Source organism: Nelumbo lutea, chromosome 2, assembly GCF_056320005.1.
Source record: "Nelumbo lutea isolate HS-2025 chromosome 2, American lotus-T2T, whole genome shotgun sequence".
Classification (NCBI taxonomy): Eukaryota; Viridiplantae; Streptophyta; class Magnoliopsida; order Proteales; family Nelumbonaceae; genus Nelumbo; species Nelumbo lutea.
In genome coordinates this window covers 29,538,156-29,549,985 of record NC_142685.1, presented here as the reverse complement: position 1 = coordinate 29,549,985, position 11,830 = coordinate 29,538,156, and the positions used below count along the sequence as shown (strand labels likewise).

Below are 11,830 nucleotides of genomic sequence, written 5' to 3'. Positions count from 1 at the left end.
CTCGTAATTTGTAAGTTTCCTTTGACCAAAATTGGTAAAAATTCGTCCATCCGGTTTTTGTCGTTTATTCGGGGAGATCTGAAAAACGAGAGACCAACTTCAGTTTCTCTCTCTCCCGAAGATTTTCTCTCTCTCTCTCTCTCTCTCTCTCATGCAATCACTCACATTTACCCCACTCTCTCCTCAGTCTTTCTTTAAGGCTTTAGGACAGTTGTCTGTTCAAGATTCCGCGCCGATAAAGTCGACAAAACTAGCCGGCTCTGCGGTGCCCATTTATCGCTGGACTTATAAAAGTATGCGTGCTTATCAGATCTGATCTGTTAATCTACTTATCAAAAATAAGCAAGTCGGCTTATCTTCTGTTCCTGTCGCCTCTCTCTCTCCTCCCCTATAAATTCTCTTATCCTGCGAGTTCATGTCGTATTTTTTTTCCTCTGAGAAAAAGAAAGAAAGAGAAGTGGAGAGAGAAGGGAGAGTTGTTCGAGTTCGTCGTCTCTCCTCTCTCTACCGTGTGGTTTGTTGCTCGTCTTCATCGATCTATGGTTTTTCGTTCTTGAGGTAAGCTTCCGGTAGCTCTCGTTCTGCTCGAATCTTCGGCTTTAAAGTTGGCTTTTTCTTTTTTCTTGACCTTGCTTTTTTCATTTCCCCCCTCCTTTTTCTCTGCATCTTCGATTCCAATACTCTAAAGCTGCTTTTGTTTTCCCCGATTGTTGAAAACCCTAATTTTGCATCTGAGTTTCATGGTTTGAGTTACTTAGTTCGGCGATTCTCAATTTGATTGAAGATATGATGGAAAAGGGGCTTTTTTTCGCATGTTTTGGGGAATATTAGTCGAAGCTTCTGGTCTTAGTTTGACTCTGAATGCGTGAATGCTTGTTTTGTTGGTTTTAGTTTCGATAATTGGAAGAGAGGACTCTGAGTTGTTTGTGATTTTTTTGCAGAAGATCTGTAGCTGTTTCGTCGGATTTCGGTTTATTTGAAGTGTCTGGAGAAGCAGGGAGGCCGTTGCGATGTCGTCTCTCAGTAGAGAGCTCGTCTTTTTGATATTGCAGTTTCTGGATGAGGAAAAATTCAAGGAGACCGTTCACAAGTATTTTTCTTTTTTTTTTTTTGCTTATGAAAATTTTCTTCTTTGACATTTTTTAAGGTCAACTCTTTTTCTCTTGCTTATGTAATTCGGTCTTGTTGAATGTGTTTCTTTTCAACAGACTCGAACAGGAATCGGGTTTCTTCTTTAACATGAAGTATTTCGAAGATGAAGTTCATAATGGAAATTGGGATGAGGTTGAGCGGTATCTTTCGGGTTTCACCAAAGTGGATGACAACCGGTATTCAATGAAGATATTCTTTGAAATTAGGAAGCAGAAATACCTTGAGGCATTGGATAAGTAAGTTTATTAATTTTAAAGGTTCTGTTTTTGTCATGCAAATATTACTTTCTGATTTTTTATGTGAAGTCATATTTTCCTTTCCTTTTTCAAGGCATGATCGCGCCAAAGCTGTAGATATTCTTGTAAAGGATCTGAAGGTTTTTGCTTCTTTTAATGAAGAGCTGTTCAAGGAAATCACACAGCTATTAACATTAGAGAATTTTAGGTATTTATTTTCTCATATTGATCATTCTAGTTTTCACCTTAATTTGGTTATTTAGATATTATACTAATACTAATGGGATTTTCATATTTCTATCATCTTTACAGGGAAAATGAGCAACTCTCCAAATATGGAGATACAAAGTCTGCTAGAACAATCATGTTGGTTGAGCTAAAGAAGCTTATTGAAGCTAATCCTCTATTCCGTGACAAATTGCAGTTTCCTAGTCTCAAAAACTCAAGGCTAAGAACCCTCATTAACCAAAGGTAATTTCTGTGCCATTTTTTGTTGCTTTAATCTTTATATATTAAGGCTGTTTTGACAGTGAAAATAATTGTGCATTTCATGTTGACAATGACTTACTTGTATGGGTTTTTGTGAAACATGTGCCATGGTAAATAGTAACTTTCTTATGCTTGAATAACTGATCTGGGCATGCATTGCAGCTTGAATTGGCAGCATCAACTTTGTAAAAACCCAAGGCCTAACCCCGATATAAAAACACTTTTTGTTGACCATACTTGTGGTCAACCAAATGGTGCACGCGCCCCTTCACCTGCAAACACTCCTCTTCTAGGATCTATACCAAAAGCTGGAGGCTTTCCTCCATTGGGTGGACATGCGGTGGGTAACCTCTTAGCTTTGTTAGTCATGAAATCATATTGTTTATCAGTTGTATTTAATTTTCTTACAATCCTCCAAATGTTCGTTTTCAGCCTTTTCAACCTGCTCCAGCACCAGTTCCGACCCCACTTGCTGGTTGGATGTCTAATCCATCTAATGTAACTCATCCAGCAGTTTCTGGAGGACCGATTGGCCTCGGTGCTCCTACAAATCCAGGTAGTAGTCTTAATTCTTAAGTAATGCATGCAGTATGTCTTTGAATTATCATCTTAGTATGGTGAACTAATATGTAGGACTAGTGTGGCCCTAGACAGAGTGGGCAAAATTAATGAAGCCAAGCCCAAATGGCTTACTTGAGTTAATATTTTTTTTTTACTTTAACATTTTTCCTTTTTCCTCATTATCTTTTGCAGCTGCTATTTTGAAGCATCCTAGGACTCCTCCAACTAATAACCCTGCTGTCGATTATTCATCAGGGGATCCTGATCATGTATCTAAAAGAACAAGACCCATGGGAATTTCTGATGAGGTAGACTAGATTTACTCTTGCTAGGCCTACCCTTACATTTTTAAAGTGTTGGCTTTTAACTTGGATTTTTGTGATATCTATAACCCCCATCTTTACAATTTGTGTAGGTTAATCTGCCTGTTAATATATTGCCGGTAACTTATCCTGGTCAGAGCCACAGTCAGGCTTTTAATACACCAGATGACTTGCCTAAGACTGTTGCACGGACATTGACACAGGGGTCATGCCCAATGAGCATGGACTTCCATCCTGTTCAACAAACATTACTTCTGGGTTAGCTTCTTGTGCACTGATGTCCTTTACCATTCTACTTTAAATTTATACTTTAATCATTCCTTATGTTTTCTTTCTTTAAGAATTGTTTATTTCTTAAAGAATATGACATTTTTTATAAACTTATAAATTTGACCTAGTAGCTGTTGACTTCTAATTACATTGCATTTCAGTTGGTACCAATGTTGGGGACATTGGACTCTGGGAAATTGGTTCTAGGGAGAGGTTGGTTCTAAGAAACTTCAAGGTTTGGGATCTTGGAGCATGTTCAATGCCTCTTCAGGTGTGTTCTCTTCTTATCTGTGCTCTGCATTATTATATGAGGAGGCGAACCATTTTTTTAGGTTATATGATGTGCTCCCAGTTTTATCTAACAATAGAGTTATCTAACATCTAAGTCAATTTTACATGGAACTCAGGCAGCTTTAGTTAAAGATCCTGGTGTATCTGTTAACCGTATAACATGGAGCCCAGATGGTTCTTTGTTTGGTAAGTTTATATATATTGCTTCAACTACAGGTCTAAATCCATTAACTGTATTTTTGGTGATGAATTTTATAATTGTGCTCTTTACACAGGAGTTGCATACTCAAGACACATTGTGCAAATATATTCTTACCATGGTGGTGATGACGTGCGGCAGCACCTAGAGGTATGAGCTGCACCTGTTTCATTTCAAGTAGTGATTCATTATCTTTGATGTCCTTTTGAGTGGTTTTCTTATAACACTGATTTTGATGCATAGATTGATGCGCATGTTGGTGGCGTAAATGATCTGGCATTCTCTCACCCTAATAAACAACTATGTGTTATATCTTGTGGTGATGACAAGACAATTAAGGTGAGTTACTGATGTGAGACAATTTCTAATAAATAGAGAATATCGAAAGTTATGTTAATACTTTCATAATTTTAGGTGTGGGATGCAGCTACTGGTGCAAAACAGTATACTTTTGAAGGTCATGATGCTCCTGTTTTTTCTGTATGCCCTCACTACAAGGAAAACATCCAGGTAACAACTCTTTTCAGTCCTATTCTTTTGCCCTCTATGTTACTATATTTTGGAGCATAGAATATTTCCTCTTTCTTCATATGCAGCCAGTGGCATCAATCTGCTTTTCTCCTAACATTTTCTTCTTTTGCTTTCATGCATTAGTTTATCTTTTCAACAGCGTTGGATGGAAAGATAAAAGCATGGCTGTATGATAATTTGGGTTCTAGGGTGGACTACGAAGCTCCTGGTCATTGGTGTACAACAATGGCTTATAGTGCTGATGGGACAAGGTTGCTTTACTTGCTTTACTGGATATGTTCCTTCCATCCTTGCATTCACCATCTTTGCAGATGTAATGGCATGCTGATCTTTTTGTTTGACATTTTGTAGGCTCTTTTCATGTGGAACCAGTAAAGAAGGTGAGTCGTACATTGTTGAATGGAATGAAAGTGAAGGGGCAGTGAAGAGAACCTATCAAGGATTTAGGAAACGTTCCATGGGTGTTGTTCAATTTGATACAACTAGGAACCGATATTTGGCTGCTGGTGATGAATTTTCCATCAAATTTTGGGATATGGATAATGTTAATCTTTTGACAACTATTGATGCTGATGGAGGCCTACAAGTAAGTTCTTAAAGAGTTTTCCCCCTTCCTCCCCCCTATTGTGATTAAAATGGTGAAGAAAAGGGAAACATGGTCTAAGTTGTGCACTTTTGCCTCTTTTTTCTAAAGGCAAGTCCACGTATCCGCTTCAACAAGGAGGGCACGTTATTGGCTGTTTCTACGAATGACAATGGAATTAAAATCTTGGCAAATGCTGATGGATTGCGGTTATTACGAACATTTGAAAATCGTTCTTTTGATGGCCCAAGAGTTGTATCTGAAACTGTAACAAAGGTTAGCTTATCATGTAACTTTTTCTGATGTTTCGCCTCTTGTTGAAAATTGATCTCTGCTTAATAAATAATACTTGTTACTTCAAGCAGCCTACAATTAGCCAGATTACAGCTGTTACAGCTGCAAGTGCTACTGGACATGCAGATAGAGGTGCCCCTGTGGTTGCTATTACTGCAATGGTGTGTGACAGATTTTTGTTTTCATTTCTCAGTATATCTCCATACCAAGGCATCATTTCTTGAGGCTTAGTGCTTCTATTCCATGTTTTTATCATTATTTCTTCAATTAAGTAGACCTTTGTGCCAGAATGTTTAAGATGTTTTAGAAGCTAATTCTCTGAAGTAACATAACAATTGATTTTGCTAGAATGGGGATGCACGGAACTTGGGAGATGTTAAACCTAGAATAACTGAAGATGTCAATGAAAAATCGAAGATTTGGAAGCTTACTGAAATTAGTGAACAGGCTCAGTGTCGATCTTCGAGGCTTCCTGATAACTTGAGAACAAACAAGGTATGGTTTTTCAACCATCACTAGCATTTCTGTGCAGATGATGTTATTTTCTAATATTTAAATGAATGGGTTATCTTTCTTGGAGAAATTTGCTTACTATTATGTATGTGATACTTGTGAAATATGATCTTGTACTGTCCATACTATTTCAACATTTCTTTGATGTTGTGAATCGTTTCTTGCTAAGAAAAAAGTCAATCAAATCATTGTCTTCTGGTGTGTAGCTCCACAAAGCAATATATGCTATTATAAATGTTGTACTACATGAGACGCGTGTATTAGTTTAGTTGTTTTAGTTGAAAACAGTATACTGCTCTTTTATTTTTTCAAGAAAAAAAAACCATCCCCTTGGGATACTGAACCTCTTACTTTTGAGCTACTAGATCTTGAAGGCCTAACATTTCCAATTAAAAAGAAAAGGGGATTATCACAAGCTTCTTTTTATGATTTTTGCAGATATCAAGGTTGATTTACACTAATTCTGGCACTGCCATTTTGGCATTAGCATCAAATGCCATTCATCTACTTTGGAAATGGCAGCGAAATGAGCGTAATTCAACTGGCAAGGTAAATGGCAAATGTCAATTTTCATAATGGAAAATTGATATATTTTAAGTCATCCTCATGCCCTCTTGAGGTTGGAAAATGGATTATGAATAGATGTTTCATTGTGCAGGCTACAGCCAGTGTTGCTCCTCAATTATGGCAACCATCAAGCGGCATACTAATGACCAATGACATAGTTGATACCAATCCTGAAGATGCTGTTCCCTGTTTTGCTTTGTCCAAGAATGATTCTTACGTTATGTCTGCATCAGGAGGAAAAATTTCCCTGTTTAACATGATGACCTTTAAGGTGATTTATGGGCAATAGAATTAAATGTTTGCGTATGGTTTTACTTGATGTTTGTGGTCAACTGACTTATTCAACTTTTGTATGACAAGCTCAGACAATGACAACATTCATGCCTCCACCACCTGCAGCAACATTTCTTGCTTTTCATCCTCAAGATAACAATATAATTGCTATTGGCATGGATGACTCTACAATACAAATATATAATGTCCGAGTAGATGAGGTATGGTACATTGCTGGCAAACTATCTAAGCCATTATAGGCCAAGAATCAGCACTTGAAACTGGTCTCTCTTTTTTCATGTAGGTCAAAAGCAAGCTTAAAGGGCACACCAAAAGAATCACTGGTCTTGCCTTTTCTCATGTTTTGAATGTACTAGTTTCATCTGGAGCTGATGCTCAGGTTAGATTCTAATCCTTCAATTAATTTATATGCACTATGGACAACCATTTAACTTATAGTTTTACTTATTTTTATTATCTCCTTTGAATATGTTCTATATCAGTTAATTATTTTCCTGATTTAACTGCCCCTCTAAGCATTTCTTAAGAGCTGTTATTTAGAGGTTAAATTTCTGATTATATTTATTGCAACAGCTGTGTGTGTGGAACTCTGAAGGATGGGAAAAGCAGAAAAGCAGATTCTTGCAGATACCAGCTGGAAGAACACCAACAGCTTTGTCAGACACACGAGTGCAGTTTCACCAAGATCAAATACACTTCCTGGTTGTCCATGAGACACAGCTTGCCATATATGAAACAATGAAACTAGAGATTGTGAAGCAGGTGGGTTCAACTCAAAATGAAAAAAAAAAAAGAATATTGTAGAAGTATTGAATGATTCTTTAACTTTTTGACACTTGTTTTTTATGTTTTTTGCAGTGGGTTCCAACCACTGCACCAATCTCCCATGCAACATTCTCATGTGATAGCCAGTTAATATATGCCAGCTTTTTGGATGCAACTGTGTGCATATTTAGTGCAGCAAATCTCCGATTACGATGTCGAATTAACCCAACAGCTTATCTTCCAGTTAATGTCAGGTATTCTAGATATCCTTATCCCAAATGCAGTTCCTCTAAATATTGTAGGCTGTGTAAATCTTCAGGGTTGACTAGCTGACAAACTAAATCAATACCAATTGTTTAAGTAGTGTACTTATGTCCATCTGATATGTATAGGGGCTTTTGTAGCAAATTGGAAATGCAACTTGGAATGTTTATTATGGGCAACGCCAACCTTTCCGCTATCAAGAGGAGGTTAACATCTCCATTTTTCTTGGAAAAAAGTTGCTCTATTTAATGTGTAACAGAAACTCAGGAATAGGTTGTTTTAATAACTTATATAGGTTTTCTTCCATTCTTTCATTTTTGTTTTCTCACAAATTGAAATGGCAGCCAGAAAAACTGTCCCTCTCTCTCATTCAGTCACTCATTCTGTCTGCTAGTGATAAACAAATTAAAAATGTAAGTAATAGCAATAAAGAGCTTAAAGTCATGTGGAAAGGAGTTTCTTTATAATAAATGAAAATCTACACTGCTCTGGATCCTTAGAAATTTACTTGCTGCTAGGACAACAGCTTTATGCCACCATTCCAATCAATCCCATAATGCAACTTCAGCCAGTGGGGCATGGAAGGAATGGTCTTATGGAAGAATAGAAAGATAAGTGTTAATATCTAAGTCTTCAAGCAAGAGCTGGACAAGTGGTTCTGTGGAAGAATAGAAGAATAAAAATTAAGATCCTGGGCTTCAAGCAAGACTTTTATGGAGAAGGATCCACAAGATTGCAGGGATGACCATTACAAGCTAAACTTCATCTCTGGGTTGAAAGTTCCTTTAATGGTGCCACTGTTAACAAATAGTGTCAGCTTTTAGAAAATTTAGATAGGTTTACAGGGGAAAAAGAATAAAATATAACCTTGTGCTTCTATCCTTCAACAAGCAAAAACAATTTCAAGACAGAAGTCAAAGAGGAAGGGTGAGGACAGAGAAGGAAGGGGAAAGACTTAAGTGCCTCTTGTTTTTCTTAGATAGTAAGTAACGTGTAATTTTCTCCAAAAGAATACTAGGACAATGATCGTCTCCTCTTTTAGGATGGGAAGGTTAGTTTTCCCTTTATTTGTTAATTATAATTAACTATTGTTATTGTTATTGTTAGGGGGTGGAACTTTGATATTTTCAGAAAAGAGGGGATTGCTCCTTTTGACAGTCGATTACAAAACCACATAACCTGTATTTAAGAGAATCTTAAACTTCTCATAATAATACTTTCTGGTAAGAACTCGTGATAACATGGGTGATGTGACATTGCGATTGCTGTTCCAAGGAGTATTACCTCCTTTTAAAAGGATTTATGGTGAATTCATTGTGGGGGATGCATCATTGTAATTTGCATAGTTCAAATGCATGCATTATCCTCTGATGCTTTTTTCAGATTTATATACTGATTAGATTTTTCTGAGAACTTGAGTTTTCAGATTTTTGCCAAGTAGGTTTCCTGCTTGTATGTTAATAATCCACTACCAATAAAAAGAAGTTTAGGAAATCATTAATACAAACCTCGAGCAGCACAACCATTTTCTAAAATTCCGGATTTGTCAGTATAACTAATTCTTGTGATTGGGTTGCAGCCCAAATGTATATCCACTTGTAATTGCGGCCCATCCATCAGAAGCAAACCAATTTGCATTGGGACTAACAGATGGTGGAGTCCATGTCTTTGAGCCCTTGGAATCCGAAGGAAAATGGGGTGTGCCACCGCCTGTTGAGAATGGGTCAGCTAGCAGCATGCCCACAGCAACTGCAGTTGGAGCTTCCGGTTCAGATCAACAGCAGAGATGATGGAGGTTCCACGGCACCAAGTTCTTTTATTTGTGTAGCTTAGATGACATTTGACCTTTTTTAACTGCAACTTTGGGTATGCTCCCTGATCTGTATATTTCTTTAGATTGTGCATGTTACAAGGTTTTAAGTATCAATACTCATTGCATTGCATCAGTTTCAACTGAGAGTAGGGATTTTAACAGTCCATCCTAATAAACCCATTTGTAAATATCAAACTGAAAAGAAAATTTAATAGGAGTATCAACTAATAGAAACCCATTATATGCTATCGTTTTATTGTGCTATTAATATTTTAAACCTTGGTACGTTCAAGAATTGATTGTCAATATTCATGTATTTATTCATTATTATTTTTTTGGGTGCAGCTTGAGGTTCAGGATAATTTACTCGAGAATGGATAGACAGAAAGCATAGACTCAACGTATAGGATAAAGGTTGGCATAAAGCTATATGTGGCAGTAGTGATGGTAAAGTCACTTCTATTTCTTTCTTTTTTTTTTGTTATTATCCTTATTTTATTTATTATTTTTCTTTGACATCAAAGGATACTTGGATAGTGACGGTGGACGTTGTTTTATGTATCAAATTGCAATGTAGTCTGTAATTTTCTGTTACCGACAGTCTTCAACCCCAGGCACATTTGGGTGGAAGAAACACAAAGATTTTCTGGAAGCTTACTGATTAATGTTGAAGTGCTTTAGAAAATCAGTCTCTTGAATGAATTTTGCCACTAGTGTAGATGTGATTGATTAAATGGCTTAACAAACATCAACCTTTATTTGTTGTTAGCATCTTCCATCTGGGTCTGAACTCCGGAGTCTTTTAAGCTAAAGCAGGAGTGCAACATTGGACGGACATAACAAGCTTGTCTGCAAGAATGTTTGTGGGACTTTGCCAACCTCAGTACACGCTACTTGCAAACCTGGATCAGCCTGGCTGTGCAAAATCGGGAACTCCCTGTGATTATTTGGTAACCTGGTTGATCCAGAGAATTTAGTTGCCCGGCAAATGTTTGCTATATCTACGTGTAAATTTTTTTGTTAAGCTGAGAATAAAGATACATCATACATGGTGTCGGGCGAGGGGACTGAAGGTGAAGCCAAAAGGCTGCTGCGTATGCTTTAGCTTTAATGCCCCATTTGGGAGGGCTTCTGGCTTTGTGAGGACTGAGGCGGCCTTTCACGCAACGGCATCTGGCTTTGCGTAGTCAGTAATGAACCCCACCTGGACAGCCCGTAAGCCAGGCCATGTTTGGTGAAAACCCCGGAGAGCCCAAAATTACTATACTGAAGCCTTCTTGTGGCTTCTCCAAGCAATCTCAGTTCAGACCTCCCAAACGAGCCTTATGGATGCATGAATATGAATACTAAATTTGAACGCCAGTATCCTCAAACTCAGAACTCAAAAGGATGTCTTTAAGATCCAGCAAATATATCTTTTTCATGTAAATCTAAATCTGGGCATGTGGCTTAGGGGCGAGTTCATCTCTGCATATGTGTGAGCCAGAGACACCTTCCGCAATCTAATCTGGGCATGTGGCTTGATGGTTATAAACGCTTTAAGTCTGATGGTACACCAGCATACATTGATGATTGATCTCACACCATGCGCATTAACGATGCTGATTAAGACCTGTGATGAGACGGAATTCAGTAAAAGGCCCAATCGACCAGACCAGAAGAAGGCACGGCAATAGAAGAAGACGCCGAGCTTCTATTTATGAAACTATGACACATTGACATCCCAGGCCCAAGCATAGAATTAGTGATGATTTGAGGGACTGAACTAGTCCACAAGGAAGAACAGGAGTCAACTGTTAATGTTGTTCGTATTATCTATTTTTGCAGAGGGCCGGGGCTGTCTTTACCAGACGTGATGCATCTTTCTGAGAAGACACTACACAGAGCAGAATCCGGAATCCACTAATCCACTGCTTGTCTGAACAATGGCGACAATCATCGATACGCTAACCTTACATTACAAGTCAGAATGAGAGCTCATTGAGGATCTCTCAAGTCTCATCCTCCAGCTCAGAAGCATGTAGCATCATCAATAGATTATAAGATCAAAGTAGTTTTTCTAAAAGTTTGGTCTCGACAACTTGGTTTTTCAGAGGAACACACCACGAGTAATGTAAAGCTCATTTGTCAGGCATGGAAAACCCGGTTCACCAGTAAAACCGTGACCCATTCACCATTCTAGTTTTTACTTCGGGTAAAAGACTTGGGCAATGTTTGGAACCAAAGCTATTTTCTGAGGGGTATTTTTTGAGAAAAGGGTGCTGCATTGATATGCCATTTTCTCAGGAAATAATTTTTGTTTCCCTGTTTGGGACCATTTCTGGTTGCTGCTGCTGCCACATTGGCATTTTTCAGTACCATGTCATCATACTGTTGCTAGAAATAGTAAAAAAATGAGAGAACACTAAAAAGGGCATCTCTCATACTACACCTTTCCTGATTTCCAATTTGCGGTTTGAGAAAACATTTTCGGAAAAATGCATAACCAAGCAAGGCATGATTTGAGAAAAAATGCATAACCAAGCAAGGCATTATAAACACCTAATTAATTAAACATATCCTGAGCTTTCTTAAATCAACTTATTTTTGTCACCCTTAATTAACTTAAACATACTTCAGTTTTTCAAGTAGACTTGAAGTACCTTGTAACTCTTCTACTCTTTATTTTCTTTCAAATTTTCAAAA

General features: G+C 37.7%; 1 protein-coding gene across 13 annotated transcripts; it reads left to right on the top strand.

Moving 5' to 3' along the window:
• The first annotated feature begins 319 nt into the window (after positions 1-319).
• LOC148869519 (topless-related protein 1-like) lies at positions 320-11,592 on the top strand. Of its 13 annotated transcripts, none has more exons than XM_088969077.1 (29): positions 320-558; positions 945-1,090; positions 1,209-1,388; positions 1,483-1,596; positions 1,701-1,859; positions 2,040-2,217; positions 2,310-2,433; positions 2,631-2,746; positions 2,854-3,019; positions 3,193-3,302; positions 3,439-3,508; positions 3,598-3,671; positions 3,765-3,860; positions 3,936-4,031; positions 4,176-4,303; positions 4,404-4,638; positions 4,747-4,911; positions 5,001-5,090; positions 5,278-5,424; positions 5,881-5,991; positions 6,101-6,280; positions 6,375-6,503; positions 6,587-6,682; positions 6,877-7,065; positions 7,162-7,322; positions 8,912-9,198; positions 9,491-9,592; positions 9,915-10,095; positions 10,599-11,592. In XM_088969077.1, the coding sequence occupies exons 2-26, from the start codon at positions 1,011-1,013 to the stop codon at positions 9,120-9,122; spliced, it is 3,405 nt and encodes a 1,134-aa protein (XP_088825203.1). In that variant the 5' UTR covers positions 320-558; positions 945-1,010; the 3' UTR covers positions 9,123-9,198; positions 9,491-9,592; positions 9,915-10,095; positions 10,599-11,592. The 13 variants fall into 13 exon arrangements, with proteins under 13 accessions (XP_088825203.1, XP_088825195.1, XP_088825201.1 ...); XM_088969069.1 differs by adding an exon at positions 7,461-7,538 and having other exon boundaries at positions 9,915-11,592; XM_088969066.1 differs by adding an exon at positions 7,461-7,538 and having other exon boundaries at positions 417-558; positions 2,310-2,436; positions 9,915-11,592.
• Positions 11,593-11,830: the final 238 nt, after the last annotated feature.

What these genes read in the sequence shown, in the direction of transcription:
- LOC148869519 (XM_088969066.1), top strand. Translation starts at nt 1,011, where the DNA reads ATGTCGTCTCTCAGTAGAGAGCTCGTCTTTTTGATATTGCAGTTTCTG. An exon ending in TTAACATGATGACCTTTAAG is followed by an intron (nt 6,281 to 6,374) that starts GTGATTTATGGG and finishes TGACAAGCTCAG; the next exon opens with ACAATGACAACATTCATGCC. An exon ending in AACTAGAGATTGTGAAGCAG is followed by an intron (nt 7,066 to 7,161) that starts GTGGGTTCAACT and finishes TGTTTTTTGCAG; the next exon opens with TGGGTTCCAACCACTGCACC.